General features: G+C 45.6%; 2 protein-coding genes across 4 annotated transcripts; both read left to right on the forward strand.

Annotated features, from left to right (window-relative positions):
- The first annotated feature begins 8,470 nt into the window (after window positions 1-8,470).
- LOC112884175 lies at window positions 8,471-15,703 on the forward strand. 2 transcript variants are annotated; one of them, XM_025949532.1, is made up of 12 exons: window positions 8,471-8,676; window positions 10,980-11,268; window positions 11,352-11,613; window positions 11,768-12,005; window positions 12,112-12,262; window positions 12,379-12,603; window positions 13,709-13,770; window positions 13,976-14,460; window positions 14,572-14,732; window positions 14,840-15,037; window positions 15,116-15,275; window positions 15,348-15,703. In XM_025949532.1, exons 2-12 carry the CDS (start codon window positions 11,080-11,082, stop codon window positions 15,455-15,457), a joined length of 2,241 nt encoding a protein of 746 aa, XP_025805317.1. In that variant the 5' UTR covers window positions 8,471-8,676; window positions 10,980-11,079; the 3' UTR covers window positions 15,458-15,703. The 2 variants fall into 2 exon arrangements, with proteins under 2 accessions (XP_025805317.1, XP_025805318.1); XM_025949533.1 differs by having other exon boundaries at window positions 15,137-15,275.
- An 848-nt stretch (window positions 15,704-16,551) lies between these two features.
- LOC112887389 lies at window positions 16,552-18,455 on the forward strand. Of its 2 annotated transcripts, none has more exons than XM_025953547.1 (5): window positions 16,552-16,967; window positions 17,053-17,101; window positions 17,399-17,513; window positions 17,611-17,731; window positions 17,953-18,455. In XM_025953547.1, the coding sequence occupies exons 1-5, from the start codon at window positions 16,867-16,869 to the stop codon at window positions 18,131-18,133; spliced, it is 567 nt and encodes a 188-aa protein (XP_025809332.1). In that variant the 5' UTR covers window positions 16,552-16,866; the 3' UTR covers window positions 18,134-18,455. The 2 variants fall into 2 exon arrangements, with proteins under 2 accessions (XP_025809332.1, XP_025809333.1); XM_025953548.1 differs by having other exon boundaries at window positions 17,614-17,731.
- The last annotated feature ends 6,513 nt before the right edge of the window (window positions 18,456-24,968 follow it).

Raw genomic sequence — 24,968 nt, forward strand, 5'->3', positions numbered from 1 at the left:
CTACCAAGATAAGCTAAGCTAGAGTACAAATCTAAATTGACTACCAAGTCATAGACTTGACCACTAAGGCACTAACTTGTCTACCAAGACAAAGACTAAAACTAGACTAAGGAACATGAGTCTTAACCATCAATTCTCCCCCTAAGCCTCATGTGCCCTTCTTTGTCTCGATCTCGGCCAGCCCGATTCGAGTTCTTAGTTCCTGGAACTTCACTCGCCCAAGTGACTTGGTTAGGATGTCCGCGAGTTGATCCGCCGCGTTGATGTAGCTGGCCTTCACACTCCCATCTTCAATGCAGCTCCGAATGAAATGATATTTGATCCGAATGTGCTTGCTGCGTTCATGGAAGACGGGGTTCTTTGCAAGTGCAAGGGCAGACTTGCTGTCCACCCGGAGCTCCACTGCTTCGGTCCTCCTTCCAAGAAGCTCCCCCAGCAGCCGAGCCAGCCACAATGCTTGAGTTGCGGCCGTGGTGGCGGCGATGTACTCAGCTTCGCAGCTAGAGAGTGCCACCACCCGTTGCTTGACTGACTGCCAACTAACTGGACAGTCGCCAAGGAAGAACAGAGCACCGCTCGTGCTCTTGCTTGTGTCAATGTCGCCGGCGAGGTCGCTGTCGCAGTATCCGACGAAGTGTGCCGCATCGGAGTGCCTTCCGTAGTGTAGCCCGTAGTCGATCGTGCCTGAAACGTAGCGCAGGATCCTCTTGATGGCCTGCTGGTGCTCCACCGTTGGCCGCTCCATGAACCGGCTCACGTACCCGACGGCGAACGCCAAGTCCGGCCGGGTGTGCACCAAGTAGCGCAGGCTACCGACGATGCGCCGGTAGTGCGTTGCGTCGACCTCCTCTGCCTCGCTGTAGCGGCTCAGCTTCAACCGCTCCTCCATCGGAGTGTGGGCGGGGTTGCAGCCCTCCATGCCACCCAACTCGACGATGCGCTTGGCGTAGTGGGCTTGGCGAAGTGTGATGCCGGCGTCGTGCTGCCGGACCTCAATACCGAGATAGAAGCTGAGCAGCCCAAGGTCACTCATCTGGAATGTGTCCATCATCTGAGCCTTGAAGGCGTTTACCTCGCTCTCGTCCACGCCGGTGATGACCAAGTCGTCGACGTAGACGCCGACCAGCAGGATGGAGTCGTCCTTGCCTCGTGTGTACACCGCCGCCTCGTACGCGCTCTGGTGGAAACCCATCTCCTTGAGCGTGTCGTCGAGTTTGGCGTTCCAGGCGCGCGGTGCTTGCCGGAGTCCGTACAGCGCTTTCCAAAGGCGCAGCACCTTGTTCTCCTTGCCGGCGATGACATGGCCGGGGGGCTGCCGCACGTACACCTCCTCCTTCAAGTCGCCGTTGAGGAACGCCGACTTCACATCCATGTGGTGGACGCACCACCCCTTCTGAGCAGCCAGCGCGAGCAGCACGCGAATGGACTCGATGCGCGCCACCGGTGCGTAGGTGTCGTCGAAGTCGATGCCCTCCTGCTGGATGAAACCCCTTGCGACGAGCCTTGCTTTGTGCTTGATCACCTCCCCGGCCTCATTCTTCTTGAGCTTGAACACCCACTTCAAAGTGATGGGGCGGTGGCCACTTGGTAAGTCGGTGAGCTCCCAAGTGCCGTTGTGCTCGATGGAGTCCATCTCCTCCCGCATCGCAGCACGCCAAGCCTTGTCACCCTCTGCCTCAGCATAGGAGCAGGGCTCTCCTGTGTGCGTGAGATGAAGCTCGGCGTCGACGTTCCGTTGCACATACCCAGGCTCCCCCTGGTCGTCGCCGAGGAGGTCGGCGATGGGGCGGTAGCGTAGAGGCGTGTTGTTGTGCGCTGCGTCGATGCGGTCATCATCGTTTACCAGCGGCGTGATGAAGACCGGTGCCGGCGCAGCTGCCGGGGCAGGGACCCCCACCGGTGTGCAAGGCGAGCCCTGCTGGCCTTGACTTGGTGGAGTGTGCAGTGTGCCCAGCTGATCCTGAGCTGGTGCGGCTGCCGGCGGTGATGGCGTTCGGAGAGGCGGCGTCGGCGATGGTGGGTTGTCCGGCGGAGGTGGGCCGACCTGCATGTACTCAACAGTGAACTCCCCTTGGGTTGTCACCGTGCCGCTGGTGGTCGCCTTCGACCAGTCCCAGCCGCGCCCCTCGTCGAACACGACGTCGCGCGCGACGCGCACGCGCCGTGTCTTTGGGTCCAGGATGCGGTACGCCTTGGTGCCTTCCGCGTAGCCGATGAACACGCCCGGCGTGCTCCGGTCGTCCAGCTTGCCGACGTGGTTCAGCTCCTTCACGTACGCCAAGCAGCCGAAGGTGCGAAGATGACCGACTGCCGGTGTACGCCCGTGCCATGCCTCGTACGGGGTCTTCCCCTCCAAACTCTTGGTCGGCGACCTGTTGAGCAGGTGGACAGCGGTCACCACCGCCTCGCCCCAGTACTCCGCCGGCATGCCCCGCTGCTTGAGGAGCGCGCGCGCAGTTGCCACCACCGTCTGGTTGCGGCGCTCGACCACGCCGTTCTGCTGCGGCGTGTACGGCGCGGAGTAGTGCCGCTGGATGCCCTCGTCCGCGCAGTAGGCGGCGAACTCAGCCGAGGTGAACTCGCCGCCGTTGTCGGTGCGCAAAACCCGCAGCTTGTTGCCGCACTCCTTCTCCGCGGCGGCCTGAACGTGCTTGATGGCGTCCGCTGCGTTCGTCTTCGTTGTGAGAAGGCCGATCCACATGAACCGGGAGGCGTCATCCACCAGGAGCAGGAAGAAGCGCCGTCCTCCCGGTGTCGCTGGTGTGACAGGGCCGCAGAGGTCACCGTGGACGAGCTCGAGCGCCTCCTGCGCGCGATACTTGGCCTGCTGCGGGAAAGGGCGCCGCTTGTGCTTTGTCAGCACGCAGGTGTCGCACAGCTGCTCGACGTGGTCGATCTTGGGCATCCCGCGCACCATCTCCTCGCGTTCGAGCCGCCGCAGTGCATCGAAATGGAGGTGCCCGAACCGCTCATGCCAGCGCCAGGCCTCGTCGTCGCGGCGAGCAGTGAGGCAGAGGGGCTGAACCACCTCGACGTGCAACACGTACAGGCGGTTGCGCCCGCGCTCGACCTTGGCCACGAGGCGCCCACTCCGGTCCCAGACTTGGAGCACCCCGCCGGCGATCTGCACCTTGGCGCCGTCCTCATCGAGTTGGCCAAGGCTAATGATGGAGTTGCGAAGCGCCGGGATGTAGTAGACGCCATGAAGCACCTTGTGCTCCCCCGTCTTGGCCACGAATATGACGGTGCCGACGCCGCGGATCTCCACGGCTGACTCGTCGCCGAACTTGACGAGGCCCCGGACGTCGCGGTCCAGGTCGGCGAAGTACCCGGCGCGCCCGGTCATGTGGTGCGTGGCGCCGCTGTCGAGGTACCATCCCTCAAGCTTGTCGCCGTCGGAGTCGTCGCCGAGGAAAGCTTGAACTCGCGGTTCGTCGAGTTGGAGCAGAGCAGTCGCCGGCGGTGGCGCAGTGTCGGACGCAGAGGCGGAGCGAGTGGGGATTAGGGTTCCACCCTCCCCACCTGTGAGTCGGACCACCGGGCCGACGTGAGCCATAAACAAGGCGGGCTCCTCCTCAGCTTCCTCGGCCTGGGCCATGTGGGCCGCTCCATCGCGCTTGGGCTGGCGGCAGTCGCGGGCCCAATGACCACGGCGTCCGCAGTTCAGGCAGGTGTCGGCCCGGGTCGCCTTACGTCCCCCGCCGCCGCCAGTACCTCCTTTTCCCGTGTCGCCGCCGCCCGACTTGTCATCGGTCGCGCCGCCGGTCTTCTCCTTCTTGCGCGGCTGCCGGCGATTCCCCTTCGAAGACGATGCCTCCCGCTTCTTCTTCTCCTTCTGGCGGGCAAGCCACTGCTCCTCAGTGTACAGCAGCTTGCCGCCGATGGAAACCGGGTCGCCGGCGTTCTCCTCGCGGTCATCCACCGCTCTGAGCCTCCCTGTCACATCCTCGATGGACAGCGTGGAGAGGTCTAGTAGCGTCTCCATTGACAACGCGATTTGGGAGTACTTCTTGGGGACGACGCGGAGAAACTTCTCCACGGCCTTCTCCTCGTCAATGTCGGTGTCGCCGTGGCGTGCCAGCTGCTGCATCAGCGTCGAGAGGCGGAGAGCGAAGTCATCGACGTCCTCCCCAGGCCGAAACGCAAGGCGGTCCCAGTCTTGGCGCAGCTTCTGCACCGTGGCCTTCCGCGCGCGGTCGATGCCGATGCGTGACGCGGCGATGGAGTCCCACGCGGCCTTGGCGGTCGGCTTGTCCGCCAAGGAGATCACCATCTCCGACGGCACCGAGGCAAGGATGGCGTCGAGGGCCAGCCGGTCCTCATGGTACTCGGCGTCGGCGTACGCGACAGCCTCCCAGAGCTGTCGGGCCTGCAACTTTACCTTCATCAGCAAGCTCCACTCGTTGTAGTTCGTCTTGGACAACATCGGCCATGGCGTGCTTCCCCCCGACTCCTTGATGACGCGCTGGACAACCGGCGAGTCCCGGCGGTGGCGATGGCGTCGGCCACGGCGCAGGGGTGACGGCGAGAGCTGGCGCTGCCTGTTAGGGCCGCGGCTCATGTTCCGCCGGTTGTGGTCGTCTTCCTCGTCGCGCAGGGCTGCGGCCGCCGCTGTTGCGGCCTCTGCCGCAGCGACCGCCGCCTTGGCCGTCTCGGCCGCCTGCGCCGCCGCCGCCTCGGCTGCAGCGATGCGCTCCTCGCGCGCCTGGCGCTCGGCTTCGGCTGCTGCTGCCTCGGCAGCCCTCCGGCGGGTGGACGAGGTGGACATCCTCGGGATCGTAAGCTAGCTCTGATACCAAATGTTAGAAGGGACACACACAAACACAACGTAGAGGCTGGAATTTCTGTGGGTAATTAGCAGTGCTTGAGCACTTGGTATTCCTCCCTTTATATAGAGTACAAAGCTAAGCTAGAGTACAAAACTAACTTGACTACCAAGTCATATACTTAACCACTAAGGCACTAACTTGTCTACCAAGATAAGCTAAGCTAGAGTACAAATCTAAATTGACTACCAAGTCATAGACTTGACCACTAAGGCACTAACTTGTCTACCAAGACAAAGACTAAAACTAGACTAAGGAACATGAGTCTTAACCATCAAATATATCTGTATAATTTTGCTCGTAGAAACGCACGTGCATATTTGCTAGCGATTAATATAAGTTTTAAGTTCCTTGGGAGGTACAATTGAACTGTACATCCATGGATACTCAAAAGGCCCATAAATATTTATTAAATCCTAATGCTTCAATTAGACCCTAAGTTTATATGGGTGATTTAACTTTCCATGTATCCAGAATTCTACATCACTCGATCCGTGTAAAATTCATAAGTTCCATCTTATAATCTAATAGTTGCATCCACCATCAATTTCGGTTTCATTCGGATAAAAGCCGTTCAAATTTTAAATTTTCAATCAGTTTCTCAAAAGTTGAAAAATTCGTCTGAAATTTCTTTCAGTCTAGGGGTCCTCCGAAATTATATTTTTGAAGGGAAACAGTAGGCTGAACACTCAGCATGCTCAGCCACAATAGTCAACTTCCAACAATCCATGTAGCTTTTCGGGTGGTTGTTGCTCTCCTTTTCTTTTGGAAATGTAGGAGGTTAGGAGCATTGCTTGATAGTCTTATACAACCATTTTGATAAACGGGGCCGTTGGTTGGCGATCGTTCGCTGCGGGGTTATTGTAACAAACGAGCGTCATCAGCATGTAACAGCGCACGCGCACTCGTAATATGTACCAGCGAATACAAATTTGATTTGGTCCCGTGCTGCATGCTTTCATACCGACCCATTCCAAACATTGTAGTTTCTATGTATATAACATTATACTTAAATTAAATTAAGGTGCTTGCTCGTATTCCAGAAAAAAACATTATACATTTAGATCAAAAAAAACTTTGTAGTTGCAAAACTTTTAAATCTAAAAAAAATATAAACTTTGTACTACCACATTAATAAACTTTGTAGATAAAAAACTTTCAAATCTAAACCTATAAACTTTATACTACAATATTAATAAACTTTGTAGTTCCAAAAACTTTAAAATTTGAATCTATAAAGTTTGTACTACCACATTAATAAACTTTGTTGGTTCCAAACTCTTCAAATATGAAACTCTTCAAAAAATTTCCAATCAATTTGCATGCAGCATGATTAAGTTGGAATTGATACAGATAAAATATACTTGCTCAAATGATTGTTCAAATATGATATCATATCTAAACTCTTAATTTCATAACCAGACAACCGATAAGATTGGCCATAAGAATACTGAAAACTCTTAATCATAGATTTATGTGAAATACTCACGTCGGGACGGTCGGGGCGGCAGGCGGCGCGGCGTCAGGGCGGGGCGCTGGGGCGGCGCCGGGCTGGCGGCGGGGTGGGGTGGGGGGCGGAGGTGGGGAGTGTGGGGCTGGATGGGAACGCCTAGAGCGGATAGGGATGGGATGTGTGATAGAACGAACCGTTTTTTTCATAATCAGTGGCAGGTGGGTAATTTTTACCCCAAAAGCCACTGAAAGCAGGGGGAGGTACTTTTGCATTTGTACTACGGTGAAAGCTGCTTTTGGGAAAAACACCTAAAGCGTTTAAGCCCTTTAATTGACTTCTAGTTTTTGCAAAAGCAAAACCAGATGTAAAACACAACCAAACACACCCTAATAACCACGCCCCACGCACACGAACCAAACAAAACCTAGGAAAATCAGCGACCCGAGCAAAAAACCCATGGAAAACCGGTCAACAGCCATGTCGCGGACGTTTTCCATAAACACCCCTGTGATTTATGTGAATAAACCCGCAGTCCTCTTTTGCATTGCCAGCCACGTCGTGCAAATGTTTTAAAGAAATCCCTAGTCTTTATGTGAATTAGCATGCAGTCCTTTTATTTCTAGGAACATCCCATAACCCACTGAAACATACTTTATATTTATATTTAAGACTCTATAACATTTAGAGTGGTATCTTTCACGTTTTAACTCTATTTTTAACAATTCTCGCACTCTTGCGATCATAGCATCAAATATCTTTCCATATGTTTTTTATTTTGACTGATGTACTATTTATAGTTCTATTTTTGATGATCTTTCTATTTGCCTGGCATGATCATTATGAGTGGAAGGAATGCATGTCTTGATTTGCCTATGTAATATTCTAATATAATATTAAACTAAAATTTTAATTCGTTAACTAAAAATAGTTTTGGATCATAAGAAAATGCACCGAACAATAAGTCCCAATTGTGTGTTGCTATGGTTGAAATATATTCAGGATCCAACTAATATTTAAGGCTAAAATACCACCCTTGCTATCACTTCTTGATATACACTTACTTTTCAAAGGTAAGGCTAAATCCATTGTAGTATCTGTTGTTTTTTTTCCCATCCAATCACTTTCTCTATCACGGATTAGTGCATACATTAATTTTAGTCTATTATATGAAGGTACTGTGGTAATTTCTGGATTCAATATTGGAAGCAACTGAAAGTTAAAAAAAATGAAATATTGAATGAGTCAGGTAGCACCATTTTGGTCGCTTTGGGCTCTAGGCTTATGCAAGTAATCTTTTATATGATTCCATGATATGTACAAAAGTGTACTCACATCTTCAGCAACATGTACTTGGACTCACTGGTTTTGTTGCTATAACCAAAAGTTATAAACAGTTATAATTTTGACCATTTATGGACTCACGCTGATTTGCCACTATTTTATTTCTAAGGATTTCTCTAATTCTGTTGCTCATGGACAGAAAAAATTACTCCTACGCTATAGGTCCACTAAATTTTTGAAACACTTTCCTAAAGCAAAAGTGTTCCATTTTTTGTAGGCTATATGGATGATTTGCAGCATAATTTGGTATTTCGAGTCTAGACTCAAGTAAGCTTATAAGTTTTTTTTAACCAACAATCACATTTGGAATTGTCTTTTTTCTGTAGCTTTTGGTTCAAAGCGTGATGGCATACTGAAAAGAAATAAATGTATATAGTCCCATCATAAATCATCCTCCAATGTCACAATTTAAGTAATGAATAGTTAAATATGCGTACTGATAAATGCAATATTAAAAAAATAGCATCACGCTTTTACTGGATTCTAAAATATATATGCAGCTTTCGCCTGTACATACTTGCATATTTGCTAGTCTAACTAGATGAACGGTCCATTACTATTTTAGAGTACCATAGCAAAACCCTCATTCATTAACTCAATCTATAATTGCACTATTTATGGTTCGGAAATAATAAGGATAAATTTAACTTGATATATTGGGATTTGGAAAATATTGATGGGAATATATCTGCTAATTTTTTAGAAACACAGTACAGACATAGAGGGACGCAGCACAGACTCACAAACACGCACACGCACTCATCTTTATGGAAAGTAAGTTAGATTATTGTTCTCGCTACCTCTTGAAAAGTTCAGAAAAAGCGACGAACACCACCCATACAGTGGGCTCTTTCAGCTGCCGACCAGACCTCCGTTTCCTGCGTCAAGCGGACCCACACCCCACTAAGCTACGAAACCGCGTCTCGCTCCTTTTTGGTGCGTCTCAACACTCTCAAGGGTCCAGGAAGGTGGGTAGCCGGCCTCCATCAGGTTCAGGAGGTTGATCCCATCAGGAGCCTTTTCTCAGAAGCAGCGTCTCGATCGGAGGAAAACCAGGTTAGTATTCGGACTTGCCTTTGAAGTCTTCATTCTCCTAGTGTTCTACTCTAGCAGCCTGCTGCATCTTGCGTTGGATCTCTGGATTGCGACAATGACACCTTCAACCTTCTCAGCTAGTTTTTCCACTAAGTGTATCTGTTTTTCCCCTCGGATCCGCCGAGATATCGATATAACAGTTCTATGTTTCGGGTTCATGGTGAATCTCGGCCAATATAAGTGTTAAGATCTACGGTAGAAGCAGAGGACTATCTGGTGTAGGAAGATGGAATTATCTCTCAGAAATGAGCCACCTTCAACTTCAACCGAACTCAACCGCCCAGAAAATGGAACCCTGCGCCACCACCATGGAACTCGTCATCGATGGAGGCCCAGAAACTTAACGGAGTCCGCCGTCACCGGACGAGCAATCAAACATCCACATCACACAGGGGATATCCCCATCGTTCACTTACACATATCTGTTATGGTTGTCGCCGGAGATGACGCAGCGCACGTCAACCTCACCCGAGACCACCATGACAAGCAAAAGCCGGCATGGATATATTCACCATGAAGGCAACCACCCGGAGACTCATACTGCAACTACAAACAAAGCCAGCCACTAACCTACCCTATCAACTACGCCGAATGTTGATCTATTAGAGTTTGTGTTCAATATTATGTATGAGTCCAATTACAATTAGACTTGAGTTTCTATTAGCGGTCTTAGATTAGAGTTCGTGTTAAACTATGTAACACGGTTCTCCTCATAAACATGAGAGAAGAGTTGATGTTGGAACTATGACGACAGGTTCGTAAGGAGAGGCGGCACGTTATCGAGATCTCAAAGCGGCGGGTGTCGTGGTACTGGGGAGGAGTATCACTATGCATGTCCTGAATGTATATTTCGGCTTAACCTTGTCAACGGATATCATATCTCTGATGTTATTTGTGTTAGTTTTGCCTAATCAACATTAGCAGCACGTAAACATAGGATCTTACATAACCTAGTTCATGACAGATCAATCTAATGCGGAAAAGATTGGTAGATCGTTATTCCAGCGTTAGCAGTAGCAGCAGACATCGATACCTTAGCCGTAGAGGAAGTAGTCGTATGTGTTGGTGTAGGTGTAGTAGGGTAGCGATGGCCCTCGGGACGCCAACGACACTGCCCTCGAGCACTTGGTCTTCTGCACTCCTCCAGTGCTCCTGATTGACCAGAGTTGAAGTGGCTAGGGTTTCAAGAACGTGATTCAATTGCTAGCCACGACCTTAGATTTATAGCACTATGGGGGCAGGGCCAAGCCTCTGATTTTGGAACGGGGTTTAATGGGCTAGCAGCCCATTAATCCTGTCATTAACCTTCCTAATTGCATTTTGTGTGGTTTCAAAATGTTTCCTTACTGTTTTGATTGCTTAACTGTGAAGATCACTTCCCTAATGGAAAATTTCCAACAATTTGTGATCTTGCATCTTCATCTCCATAGAGGCCAGCCGTAGGAGAAGAACCAGGCATATCGGCACAGATTTTCAGTTTGGCACCAGATTTACAAAAATTACCAAGAATTTTGGGTGAGTGGGCGACGGGGACGCACAATCAGTAATTCGTTTGGTCTAATGGCCGATGGTGATTAAGTTTAGCTGGAGCATTTGCTGAGTGTAAACGTGGGAGTCACCGTCGAATATTTGCCCACCAAGAAACACCGACTGACCGACGAGATAAAGATTAGTAGATAAAAATAACTGGACACCGTCGGCCATTTTATTGAAACCCTGGGCACAAGCAGCGATTCTTTGTGGTATGGGGTCCACTTCAGAAATGTGTCTGAACAGCAGTAGCCAGTGATTACGAAAATATGAGTAAAAAATTTTTGGCTCACAGTAAGCACTAAAGGTATATTTTCGAAGAGAAAAGATTAACATAGTTCTGATTCATGCAAATCCACTATGGTCGTCTTCTCGAAAGGGTCCTACACTGGCGTTGATTGACAGCAGGGGTGGTGGGCGGACACCTAGGTTGCTCCGTTTCTTGCGAACTGAGCGTAGGTTGCTCCGTTTCTTGGAGCACTCTTGCTTTCCTGTTGCTCTTAGTTAGAGTGCTATCAAGTATCAAGTATCAAACCCAAGAAAAAGGTCGTAACAATTCCTCTCGCAATGCCAGAAGAAAGGTTTGGGCGTAAATTATTTCTGACCTTAAATGCAAACATCTAAGAATTTGACTTCTTCTTGCCCGATTTATACATGTTTTTCTTTCTTTGGAAGTACTAGGCAGAAGGACAATGTGTAGATGTTCACAATTCTCGTTTTGTTCTGCTGTACAGTTATCCAGTTTTGATGAAATCTTCAGTTCACAAGTTATGACAAGAAGACTCGTTGAAGGCACAATTCAATCCGCGGAAGACAAAGCGACAAACATATACAATGCCTCACAAAAGATTAAATAATATGGACGATGAGTCTAACTCAAGCAGACGCAACAAACTGAAGGGGATATTACAAGATCAAAGTCCAGAACCCCACAATCTATCACTAAAAGATTTGAAAGAGATAACAAATGATTTTTCTGATGAGCGGCTACTTGGCCAAGGTGGTTTTGGTAAGGTGTACAAGGTAAGATTAAATAATATCTTTTCCGATCCATAACCAGACTTTATTCAAAAACCCTGTCAGTATCAATAACAGAGTTTAAATAGGGAGTACTACGAAATGGGGATATGATTGCTGTGAAGAAGCTTACGTGGACACTGACAGGAATTCAGGATAAGCAATATGAGAATGAAGCCCGTCATCTGATGAGGCTTAGACATCCAAACATAGTGCAACTTGTAGGATACTGTTCTGAAACAGAGAAGGAACTTGTACAGCACAATGGGAAATACGTTTATGCTGAGAAGCCAGAAAGGTTACTTTGCTTGGAGTACCTGCCTAAAGGAAGCCTTCGCATGCATCTTTCAGGTACGGCAATCCAACATCATGGGTGAATCTTTTTTTTTCCCTTTATTTGAAGTTTGAACATCGATTTAAAATTTATAGTTCCTATTTACATACTATCCAGAGAACAACTATACTTCATTTCAGATATAACTTCAGATGTGTATTATAATTACAGATGCATCTTCTGGACTTGATTGGGACACACGCTACAAAATTATTAAGGGTATTTGCTATGGTTTACATTATCTTCATGAGGAGTGGCAAGCTGGTACCCCTATTATTCATAGGGACCTTAAACCAGCAAACATATTGCTCGACGATAATATGGTGCCAAAAATCGCTGACTTTGGTTTGGCGAGGCTTTTCGGTGAGCTACAAACTCGAACCATCACAAAAAATCATTGGGGAACATTGTAAGTCAGATGCCTCTCAGATTCAATCTTTTGTCATAACCAAGTGCCTTTTTTAATTATATTTCTCACAAGGCTTCGGAGTTGACCCACTCATGTTGCAATAAAGGGGTTACATGTCACCGGAATACTTAAACAGAGGCATAATCACAAAGGAGTTAGATATATTCAGTTTGGGCGTAATAATTATAGAGATAATTACTGGAGACAAGCACTACCCTGATAATGTTGAAACATCATCCCAGGAATTCATTGAGCTTGTAAGTAAAATATGTTTCAACTTTCAGGGAGGATGCCCCCTTTTGCAAGGAAATGCTATTAATTTTTCCCTCTGCATACTAGTACTAACATTCTAGGTTTGTGATCTGGCTTCAAGGTACTTACGAACTGGAAAAATAAGCTCGAAGAAGTGCATGGTACATGTACATCCCGAGAATTTGATTGCCAACAAATAAGAAAGTGCATTGATATTGGTCTACTCTGCGTGAAACTTGATCGGGCGTTAAGGCCAACAACACGACAAATTATCGAGATGCTATGCAGCACGAGGGGGAGAATGAGGATTGTCAAAAAAGTAAAGATAATTAGGATTATCAAAAAAGTAAGTGTGTTTGACTATTATTTCATTGCACCACAGCAGTGATGAAATGAATCAAGTATGGCATTTATTTTGTAGATGACGGGACATAATGCCTCACCTTGTAGAGGTAGCCACCTCTTTGTAATAGTTGCGGTCTATGCATGGCAGTGCTCCTGCCTTCCTTTCAAAAAAAAAGTTGTGGTCCATGCATCTTCGGAAGGAGATGTATGAAGCTAGAACTTTTTTCCGTTATTATCTAAAAAGGTGATTGGACTTTGATATCGAGTTTTGTAGGAATTATAGTCAGTTTGGTTGGCTTCCAATTTTTACCTAACCAAAATGAATGCATGCCTATAAAGTTTGGCTATCAATTTGTTCATGTCTAAAAAATAGCACTTCAATATTTATGGCCAAAACCATGGTAAGTTACCTTTTTAATGGAAAAAGTATTTGTTGCCATATTTTGGTACTAAAACAAGTGAATACCTAAACTTCTTGCCCTGATTTTGGCAAGCCATGATGTTGGCTTACCATGATTTTGGCTGGACAAAAATTCCGATTTGAGCCAACTGCAAGTGATTTTAATCCAATTGCTCCATTTCAAAAAACCATCTGGATAAAAAATGGCATCTGGTCAATCTATTTTAACCTTGGTTCACAACTTTCTGTAATTATATGTCCATTACTTATAGAAATTTGTATTAATAGACCCATTTCCAGTAATATTTCTTTCCGGGATTGCTATATGAGTATATGACACCCGGGAGTTAGGCCTTCATGTCAACTCCTGAATTTTTCCCTTTACTCTCTCCCATTTCTTTTTCCTAGGTAGCATGCACAGGAAAAGGGAAGGAAGCAAAATTTAGGTGTATTTAAGGTCTCTGGTGCTTGAATTTCCAGTTACTATCAGCTTATATTGGGTTTATATTTAAGTTATATTAGAGTTAAAGTGATAGATCCTCTGGTGTAATTTCCTGGTAGAATTGGTGTAACTAAGAGCCTGTTTGGTGCAGCTCCAGCCGCCTCCGGCTCCTGCACTGTAGCGTTACCTGAGTGGTAATCTTGTTTCTGTTCTAGACACTAGAACTCTTCCCCTGTTCTGAAATCTGACCTCTGCATATTTCAGGTTTCAGAGGAGGCAGAGAAAGAAAGGTTCAGACAGTTAAGTGCACCCGCAGCACCTCCAAGGTCAGACATTTAGTTTCCTCTTTTTATGAATATAATCCGTTCAAAAAGTCTGAATGATATCTGACGATCAGAAACGCCATACTGCATTACTGCTCCTAATGTAGATACTGAAGAGCATCAATATACTTTTCATGTGTTTGTTGATACATATTAAAGCGCATATTTAACTAACGCACTCAATCCAACTATACTTATTCATTTGTAGATTACTAGTAGACTGGAATCAGCGCCCGAGGTACCACCTCGTATTCCTGAATGGTCTAAAACCAGTTTACACAATGACAAGATTAGAAGCAGACGATGGAACTGCAATTAAGGTGGCAATAATTGAAAGACTTGAAAACAACCGGACGAACATCGTCAGGTTCGGTCCTCTTTCTTCTGTTAGGGTTGAGGTTGTGGCCCTCCATGGCAATTTCAATGCTAAAAGTGAGGAATGCTGGAGCCCAGAAGAGTTTAACAAGCATATAGTATTCGGCCGAGAGAAGAGGGCGCAACTTCTCACAGGCAATCTGACACTGAAGCTCAATGGTGGGGAGGCTCTGCTTGAAAATGCAATTTTCACTGATAACTCCAGCTTCACTAGCACCATGACGTTCAGGCTGGGGTTGAGGCTTGTGCAACCTTCTGGTGAGAGAGTTCTTGAAGGAGTCACTAAGCCTTTTCGTGTGAAGGAACGCAGGGTAGAAGGTATCCCTTTTTGCCAAACATTCAGATTTTTCAATATTTTCAGAATTTACAATCTTGGTTTGGAGCTCAGAGTTGACACCAATCATGTTCATCCAACCTTTTTTCTTGTAGGATTTGAAAAGCACTACCCTCCGGTGCTGGACGATGAAGTATGGCGTTTGAAAGGGATAGGCAAAACTGGTGCTTACCACCAGGCCTTGTCAGATAATGGAATCGATTCCGTGAAGAAGTTCTTACAGGCTTATATGAAGGATGAGCAGAAGCTTGTAAAGGTAAAGGCTCAACAAATCTCTTCTGGTAACAAATACCACTTGATATTCCTCTAGACATGTATTTTCATGATGGTGGACTAATACAAGATCTTTGGCTTTACCTCTAGATTTTCAACAAGATGCCACAGTCAACATGGAAATCCATCATAGAGCATGCCATGACATGCAAATTTGGCGACAGTCTTTATCTTTATGAAGCTAAGGAAAGCGATGCAGGTCTCTACTTTGATGAGATATATCAGCTTGTTGGGGTGAAGTTTGGTGATTGTTACAAGCCCATTCATCAGCTTGACCAAATAGATAAGGTGCAGTCTCCTCCCTTGCTTTGAAATGGGAGTATTTCTCATTGATGTTTTAATAATTTGTGTGTTTCTCATAACAAGAATTTGGTGGACTTCCTGAAGCTAATGGCCTATCAGAATATAGATGGCATTCAGTCTAACTACAAGATGGTGAACAACTATCCTGTACTCCACACGTTCCCTGCTCAGGGCACTTCCCTGATGAGTCCTGTTCTTCCAAACCAGCAGATACTGAACTATGGTAACATCCTGTTCTGCGAATCATCTGTACCATAACTTGGGATCTTTGGTCATTGATGATTTTTTTTGGCAGGTCAACACGGTTCATATTTGGGAGAGACTTTTTCAACTAGTCAAGGATTTAGGTCAAATCATTCAAGAGAGAATTTTAGCACGTCCCAAGGATCCAGTAATGTAAGCTAGCATCTGTGTTGAGGCTGTACTGGACCTCAAGGAGGGGTCTGCGCTGCCCCGCGTCAAGACCAAGGCTTGTACCAGCAATATGAGCCTTCTAAGAAGATTTTTTTTTATAACAGCCTTCTAAGAAGTTTGAACAGAGGTGGTAAAAGAGCTAACTCCGGATCAAAGATCCATCTGATTGTTATACTCTATGATGATGTTGAAGTAGATGCTCTCGTATGTTGAACTGATAGCATAATTGATTGTCAAGCCACTACACTGCTAGACAGACTACGGGTCACGCGCCATCCACAAGTCACGCGAATTTCACGTGTAAATGTGCGTGCGCGGTCATGAGGATTCGAATCCACGACCTCCGGCTTCGCGCGTAGCTTTTGTACCATCCTACCTATGCATCACATGTGACTGGCTGGGAGAGGCATTCTTTTTTAAGTATCCCGTGAAGGATACCGGGTCAAGACACCGGCCGCTACTAAATGGTGGCTGGGAGAGGCATTCTTTTTTAAGTATCCCGTGAAGGATACCGGGTCAAGACACCGGCCACTACTAAATGGTGACACCATTTAGTACCGGGTGGTATTTTGGCCCGGTGGCCCATAGTTGATGTGGCCATTTCATGGTTGGAACAGCTAGTAGCAGAATCAAAGGTGTATAGGCCCTCTGATCGTAGTGATTCAGCTCTACAATTTTGTTGGACTGAACTGTATCTTTGATCGAAAGAAGTTGGAAGCTGTGCTGTGTCAGGCTCCAGCTGTAGAATGGAATTAGAGTTCTCAAAGTGGTCGTCACTCGTCACCAATAGTCATCTTATCAACCCAATCCCCTAATCCCATTTTCTTCTGAAGATCAGTGCATTTCTCAACCGAGTTAGATGAGTTGTTCTCAGTGAGGATGCCAGAGAATTCAATTTTGACCTCCTTTTGCGTTGGAGTGAAAATATTCCGGACCTTCTACAAGCAGAAAGATAATATTGATCAAGTATCTTTTCCAATAATTGAGACTCTTTTTGTTCAGATCATCTAACACAGTGTTTTTCAACTTAGTAGTGACTTTTTTAATACATAGTTCTATGTTAGAACTAAGTTTCCACTGTCAAATTATGGGCCTGAAGATATTTGACTTTCTTCAATATCTTTGACATGTTTTCTCCGTAATGAAATTTGGAACGTGAACTAGCACAGAAAAGGCTTAAATTAAAAAAAGAGTAGCAGTTTACAAGAAAAGGAACTAAAAAAGACTAAAAAATACCACCTCTAGGTTCCCGACTTCTTCCATTGACTTCCCGACCTCTTCTTCCTCCTCCGATAGGCGCCAAGTAATCGCGGGCAAGCAAGCGTCCAGACTCCAGAGCCTACCGCCAGTGTTCTGCCTAGCTGGTGTCGATCGAGATCGACCTGCAGCTTGAAATAGCCATGCCGCCGAAGAAGCGGGAGCTGGAGGAGGGCGGCTCCAGCGGCGGCACGCCGTCGTCGCAGGCGCCGGCGCTGAAGAAGCGCTGCCGGTCCTTCGACCTGTGAGCGTCTCGCTTGCTAGCTCCGTCCTTTCATCTCCCCTCGATCTTCTTCATTGAGCTGAAAAATAGAATTGGGAACCTGCAGGGAGATCAGGGGGTGCAGGCACCTGCAGGAGCTCGCCGCCGCTGTCAAGGTCAGCCTCGAGGCCGCCGTCGCCAGACCCCATTAAAAACAGACTACCTGGACCACTTGGGGAGTAGCTTAGCTTAATTGGGATTTGAACTCTGAAACCCCCTAGACTAAAATTATTGGAATATACTGTAGGTGGTAGTATTCTCCATTTGATGGGGATCCTTTTGGTCGTTTGATTTGACATGGTCCGGTGACGACTACTCATCAGGAATATGAGCCTTGTGACAATCCTACACTATGAATATGAGCCTTGTGACAATCCTACACTATGGTATTACTCTCGACCTTTGTCTGTCAGGACCCCCTTGGAGGTTATAACTTTTCTTTAGGGACAACTGGGCCAAGTGACATGTGTCAATATGTCTCGCCCGAAGATGCATGTCTCCGGCATCAAGCTGACACTAACAACTGCGGTGTGCCTATTTTGTGCAATTATCTTGGGCAAACACTTGGCTCAGAATTGTATACCAGCTGATCATCCCTATGCTTCATTTCCCTCTTGTATTGCAGCAGCAGGTTTAAATGATGCAGGAATTGAGATGCCCTTCTGGCCAGGCAATGGCCCCTTAGATGAATCAACTTCAGCTCACATCAATATGACATTTAACGCCACGGCAACTTACAATCACTGGTATGTTTATCTTCTTGGACACCTCTCTCAATCTCAACAAACCAGAGCAGCTCCAGGTATAAGTTTGTCAGTTTGAGGGTGGGGATCCGAAGGGGGTTAATATTGTGAAAATAATGAAGAATATTGAAAAAGAGACGAAAATGCACATGGTATTGATTGTGACTTCCCGTATTCTTGGAGGTCAGAGCAGCTAAGCCTCTTGCTGGTTTTGTCTGATACAGGTGCTCCAGGGTCAGATCAGGCGAGCATGGAGAGGCAGGTGCAAGCGCCCTCGCACCCCAGCAATACTGCCTCGCAGGCATCGGCCTCTGCTCATGGCAGCCTTCCACCAAGCCAAGAAAACATGCCCTCGTATGGGTCTTTCTAATTGAAGATGGACACGGTGCAGCTTACCAATCCTGAACATTGCTAGGTCTAGGAAGCTCGTCTGCGTTCCAGGACGAAGTAAGCAGCAGCAAAAGCAACAGTGAAGCTTAGCTCAGAATGTGATTCGGTTTGTGTGCCCTTCTCTCTTGTTGTGGGTGATGTAGATTTGCAGGGTGTGATGCAGCTTAAGGTTAAGTGCTGCTATGAAGTTGATCCGAATACTTAGTGCCTGTAAATATTCTGGTAACATGATAGCGTCTGTATGTCAGTGGGTGTGTAACTGTGATGTACATTTTAGGTGGAAACTCCAGAAAAACTGATTGCTTCTGTTTTTTTATCTGTATGGCTCCTCTTTTAGTACAAGCACATTAATTTCATACTTTGAGCAAAGATTGTTACTCCCCGTAGGCCCCTAGTGTATGCACTTAGATATATACAACATCCTAAGACAGGAGAATTTTCTTTCAGTTTGAGGTATTCCTGCAGTTGAAGAGTGAATACTTCAGCCAAGCACAGATTGAGTCGTCATGGGCCACTGCAAAGAATGATCCTGGTCCCAGAACCTCTGTTCCTGATCATCACAAAACACATGATTACCAAGGCAGTTTCCAGTAATAAGTTTGTTGGTGTCGTGGGAGAGGCCGGAAGGGGATTTTCAGTAATCCTCGCATGGTAATTGGTAAACATGGTTTCCGCTTGGTACTGTTGCAAACTCCCTTTTAGGATTGGCACGGTGCAGCGTATCAGATCCTCAACATGGAACATCCACATCCTCAACAAAGGATGTTTCCGTCTGGTAAACATGGAACATGCGCTGGAACAGGTCACTCTAACGATTGGCACGGTGCAACGTATCACATCCTCAACATGTTAGGATTCACCACTGCACCGACTTTAGATTCCTTCCAGAAGAATCCTGCCACGTCGACAAAGGGTGACGAAATGTGAAGAGCTAGGAGGATGAAGAGCAAGAAGAATAAAGGAATGATGACCTTAGAAGAGGACAACTGGACAAACAGATCAAATGAAAAAGAATACACGAAAGTTGCATATTTCTGTGTTTGAAGTTTATTTTTGAGCACTCATGATTGTTGGAAGAAACTGTGCTGTGTTGTTTCTGTTGTAAAACGAGATTGCAAAGTAATAAACAGTGACTTGGCAGCCTTCTTTCATTGATCTTGGGGGCTATTTATAGATTACAATCAATGTTCAAACTCTCCACGCCGCACGTGGCTCGTTGCCCACGTGGGTCTTTGCCGCGAGCCATCGCGGGAGCGGTTTGGTCTTCGATTGTTTGAACGATCGGGTGATTTCACCCCTTTTTAATTCCAACACTCCACCTTGATCGAATCCAAGTCTTGACATCAGATGAATCTGCGTTTAGCATATAAAAACCCCGTGGGGAAATTTTTTTTGAAAACAAATACTCTATCATAAACGTATGGAGTTTAAGGAGTATTTTATGCCCTTTTGATATCTCCAGAAAAACCCTGATGGGGAAAATAAGAGATAAGACATACGCTTATGCTAACATTATCTCATTAAAAATTTTATATGAGAAAACCCTTAAGGGAAAAACTCATGAAAGAAAAGAGTTCAATGTGATGTTAACACGGTCAATTTTCAAGAGATACTCCCCCTGAATCCTGCAAACCTCGAAGCCACCTCATACCGATCCCTCGAACATATTTTTCAAATGAGGAGGCTGGTAGAGATTTGGTGAAAAGATCGGCTAAGTTGTCGCAAGACTTTATCTATAAGATGTTTATTTCTCTGCTCTGTTGTAGCTCGTGTGGGAAAAATAACTTGGGAGTGATGTGTTTAGTCACGTTGCTCTTGATATAACCGGTCCGCATCTGTGTAACACAAGCAGCATTATCCTTATAGATAATGGTAGGTGTTTTCATGGGACCAATGCCACATGATTACTCTATGTAGTTAATCATCCTGCGTAGCCAAACACATTCGCGTGAAGCTTCATATAGTGCAATGATCTCAAAATGATTAGTGGATGTCGCCACAAGTGTTTGCTTAGACGATTTCCATGAAATGGCCGTTCCTCCGTGAAGGAAGATGAACCCTGTCTGTGATCTGGCATTCTGGGGATCGGACATGGAGCCAGCATCGGTATATCCAACTAAATTAGGATCTTGGGTTTTCTGAAAGAACAACCCAACATCCTTTGTGCTATTTAAGTATCTGATGATCTATTTTCCCCCAGTCCAGTGGCGCTTTGTTGGAGCAGCACTATGCCTTGCTAATAGATTCACTACAAAAGCAATGTCTGGTCTGGTGCTATTTTCATGATACATTAATGCTCCAATAAGACTGAGATAAGGATATTCAGGACCCAGTATCTTTTCTCCCTCCCATGGTTGGAAAGCATCTTTCTCTAAGTCCAATGACTTAACAACCATGGGGGTTTTAGTTGGGTATGATTTGTCCATATTGAAATTTTCCAATATTTTTTGGACATAGACTGATTGATGCACTAACATCCCAGATTGAAGGTGCTCGATTTCCAAACCTAAGAAAAATTTGGTTTTACCTAAATCCTTCATCTCGAATTCCGTCTTTAGATGATCGCAGGCTTCATCAATATCTTGAGTGTTGCCAATGATATTTAAATCATCTACATACACAGATATAATGCAAAATCCCGTAGGATATCTTTTGATGAAGACGCGCGGGCAATCATCATTGTTGGAATAACCTTTCTAAATAAGGTACTCACTCAGCCGGTTGTACCACATTCTTCCCGACTGTTTAAGACCGTATAACGATCTTTTAAGCTCTACACAATACATGTTGCGATTTGCGCTCGCATTCGGTATAGGGATTCCATCGAGGACCTTCATGTATATATCCGAATCTAGCATCCCATAAAGATATGCAGTCACAACATCCATCAACTGCATGGATAGAGGCTTATGTATTGCCAGAGATATTAAATATCAGAAAGTAATTCCACTCATTACTGGAGAGTAAGTTTTATTGAAATCAATGCCACGTCTCTGCGTGAACCCTTATGCTACAAATCTCGCCTTGTATCTCAGTACCTCATTGTTCTCATTCCACTTCCTGACGAAAACCCATTTGAAACCCATAGGAAAGGTTTTTGGAGGTGTAGGTATTACTGATGAGAATACCTCTCTTTTAGTGAGCAAGGCCAATTCCGCCTCAGTTGCCTTCTTCCATTTGTTCCAGTCCGAGCGCTTCTTGCACTCTGCCATGGATTTAGGATCTGGATCTTTTTGAAGGTTGTTGGCAATCGATGTCGCGAAATATACGTCGATAATTGTAGTCTTTCTATCATATAATTCTCCATAATCAACATAGTTGGTGGAAATTTCTTTCACCCCTTCCGACTGTTCAGTATTTCCCAATACAACATTGTCGGGATGTTCTGATATCCCATCATTAGGATTTGAGTGCACTGTTGATGTGGAAGGTGGATTTGGTATGTCCACCGGGTGTCTCTCAACTTGAGGTTGAGTTGCATTTACCGGTTCAGAGGGTTCGTTCCTTTGTTTCCTAGTGCGCTTACGAGAAGCCGCAACTTCAGAATTAGCCGTACTTCTATCCTTCTCTTGTTGAGATGGTAGATGAATAGTTTTATTTGGTACCTCTATTCTTTCCGGCACATTCCTTGCAAGGAACGATGATTTTGTGACACCTTTGGTGTTGGTAAATGCGTCTGGCAGATTGTTTGCAATGTTTTGCAACTCAATGATTCTCTGAACTTCCAGTCAGTCTCTTTGGTACATGGATCCTCCTTTAGGGTGTCAATGGCATCCCAATTGATTTCCTGGTATTCAGTATGGTACTTGAATTCTCCCCCTAATGCTGGGAAATGATCTTCATTGAAGATACAATCTGCGTACCGGGCAGTGAGTAAGTCCTCTATGAGAGGCTCTAGGTATTTAATGATTGACGGAGACAAATACCCCATGTAGATCCCCCATTTTCTTGTGGGGGGCCATAGAGCTATGCTTTGGTGGTGATATCGGTACGTATACAACGCAATCGAATTTTCGCAGATGGGAATTACTTGGAGGATCACCATGAACCAACTGCAGTGGGGAGGCTGAATGGTATGCAATTGGGCACAATTGTATCAAGTCTGCAGCGTGTAAGACTGCATGACCCCAAGAAGTTGTTGGTAGATTACAATTTTACAATAATGGTCTAGCAATGAGTTTTATTCTCTTGATGAGAGATTCTGCTAAACCGTTCTGTGTGTGAACTTACAGCACTGAGTGTTGAACCTTAATTCCTAATGCCATACAATAATCGTTGAAAGCTTGGGAAGAGAATTCAGCCGCATTGTCCATTCTGATCGACTTGATCCGATGTTCAGGTTGGCTTGCTCTAAGTCTGATAACTTGTGCAATCAACTTTGCGAATGCATGGTTTCACGTCGACAAGAGGCACACATGTGACCACCTTGTGGATGCGTCGATTAAGACCATGAAATATCTGAACGGTCCAGATAAAGGTTGAATAGGTCCACATATATCTCCCTGAATGCGTTCAAGGAACTTTAGTGGTTCAGCTTGTATTTTGAGAGGTGAGGGTCTCAAAATAAATTTTCCACTTCCATAAAGTGCACATGAAATCTGAGGATTGTGGGAATTTCTTATCACTCACACTGTGACCAATTGAATTGCCAATGATTTTTCTCATCATCCCGACTCTAGGATGGCCAAAGTGATCATGCCAAGTTTGGAATGTGTCAACACTCTAAAAAAATCACTTTGTATGCAACATATGGTACAGGTTTCATGTAGTACAATCCAGATGGGAGAGAGGGCACCTTTTCAAGTGTCTCTTTGCCTTGTCCAATATCCTTTGTGAAAAAAAAATAAATTCTTCTTTATTTTCTTCATGTGTTTCCATATGAATCCCATTTTTTCGGATATCTCTATAACTTAGTAGGGTACAAGTTGAATTGGAAAACAATAAAGCCTCCTCAATATTTATTTGTGTACCCATTGGAAGTGTGACAGTGTCCTTTCTAGAGCCTACTATCATTGCATCGCGTCCAGCGATGGTCAGAACCATTCCTTCTCTTTTTGTAAAAGTTTGGAAATATCTCACTTTCCTAAGTATAGTGTTAGTGGTACAACTATCCACTAGGCACATCTCTTCCTCCATTAGATGGACTCCCGTAGAAATCTATATAATTCCGAATTTAAATAAGAACTCATAAAAAATATAGAACACACCGATAATATTGATTAAAATAGTACTTAATACAATCCAGCAAAGCAAATGAAAGGTAGCAACAGCATGTTCGAATTGCGATACTTCTTGCAAATAATGGAAATGACTAAGTGGTAAGGAGCCTAAATGAGGTCTCCATACACATCAGTAGAGTAGTCCACGAGCATGTCGTCAACTTTTAGAGGTTCTTCCCCAGCAGGTAGCGAAGTCATGGCGTTGTTTGGTCCCGCTCCATGTGGAACTCGGTCCGAAGTGCCCGTCTCCAGCTTGTGAGAGGCGAAGTGTGCTTCAAACTTTTGGTTGTTCTGTGCACGGCCTGCGGACTTCATGTAGAGATCCACCAGATGTTTTGGGGTCTGACACTTCTTTGCCACATGATTATAACAACCACACTTGTAACAAGTGCTTCTGTTGTTTTTATCAGATTTTGGCTTATAAATCTCTTTGCCCTTTTGGAATTTGTCACATGGCTTGCTGGTTCTCTTGCGCTTGCCTTTGCCAGTTGAACCTCCAGACTGGGTGTTCCATTCTAAACAGATTTCTTCATGTTCGTATGTACTTCAGGCAGAGGTGCAGTTCCCAGAGGGCACTGCTGAGAGTTCCAGATGGTCAACTCATGATTTTTCTCTGCCTAGAGTAATGTCTGAATCAATAAAGCATAGTCTTTGAAGTTCTTCTCACGGTACAAGAGTGTGAGAATTCTTTCAGATGGAAGCATTGTTGATAATGTCTTCTCTATCTTTTCAGCCTCAGTGTTGACGGCTATTAAGGTGCCAAATATATGCCATCAACTCCTGCATAAACACATGAAAGATAAGCATCAACATTAGTGGTAGGGGTTATTACTAACAAATTTATGTGCAGGTGAATTTGGACTGAAAATGCATGAAAAGAGCAAGTATAATCCAAGTGACAAACTCCCTACCAATCACGAGCAAGCACGAGGATTGAAGGACCCACATGACAGCCTAAATACACCTCAAGAGTAAGGAAACATAGACCTCAATCCAAGGCAAAAGACATCAACCAATCAGAATGCACCGTTCAGCCTCACATGGATCAAAAGGCTCACAACACATGCAACTGACTTAAGGCAGTGCCCTCTTACCCACCATGGACTAGAGGCCCACCTACCAATGACCCTGTGAAAGCATCTAGGTCCCTAATTTGGATTTTGGTATTAATGACAACGGTTGTGGACTAACAATTTTATTTGAGAATTGAGTATAGGTTAGTCCCGGAGATGATTTGAGCCTCTATATGTGCTATGGAGATATTCTTTTTGAATGCATGATGGATGGCTCAAGGCAAAGGTATAAGATAGGGCTTTTCCATTTTATCGGTCAAGAGGTGATTAGCGGATGATATTTGACCGGATTAATAGGCTAGATAGCCGTACTATCAAGAGGGGTCAATTTCATTTGCTTGATGATTATATAGTGCCACTCTGCTCAAATAATTGCATTGCATGCATATAGGAAAATCGTGTTTGAAAAAGTGGAAAGATCGGAGAGGAAACACTTGTTGGAAATGGCTAACTACGCTTGAAAGGCGGACGGTCTGCCATTTGTATGGCGGACTGTTCCATAACTTAGCCAAAATTTGAGTTGTCTGGTTGAGCTAAAGATTTCAACGGCGGACGGTC

The sequence above is a fragment of the Panicum hallii genome, chromosome 3 (genome assembly GCF_002211085.1).
Source record: "Panicum hallii strain FIL2 chromosome 3, PHallii_v3.1, whole genome shotgun sequence".
Lineage (NCBI taxonomy): Eukaryota > Viridiplantae > Streptophyta > Magnoliopsida > Poales > Poaceae > Panicum > Panicum hallii.

Bases quoted from the DNA above. Each gene is read 5' to 3' on its own strand.
- LOC112884175 (XM_025949532.1), top strand. From the start codon at position 11,080: ATGCCTCACAAAAGATTAAATAATATGGACGATGAGTCTAACTCAAGC. The intron at 13,771-13,975 runs GTCAGACATTTA...ATTCATTTGTAG, and splicing joins GCACCCGCAGCACCTCCAAG to ATTACTAGTAGACTGGAATC. The intron at 14,733-14,839 runs GTAAAGGCTCAA...CTTTACCTCTAG, and splicing joins ATGAGCAGAAGCTTGTAAAG to ATTTTCAACAAGATGCCACA.
- LOC112887389 (XM_025953547.1), top strand. From the start codon at position 16,867: ATGCCGCCGAAGAAGCGGGAGCTGGAGGAGGGCGGCTCCAGCGGCGGC. The intron at 17,102-17,398 runs GTCAGCCTCGAG...TTTGTCTGTCAG, and splicing joins AGCTCGCCGCCGCTGTCAAG to GACCCCCTTGGAGGTTATAA. The intron at 17,732-17,952 runs GTATGTTTATCT...TGTCTGATACAG, and splicing joins ACGGCAACTTACAATCACTG to GTGCTCCAGGGTCAGATCAG.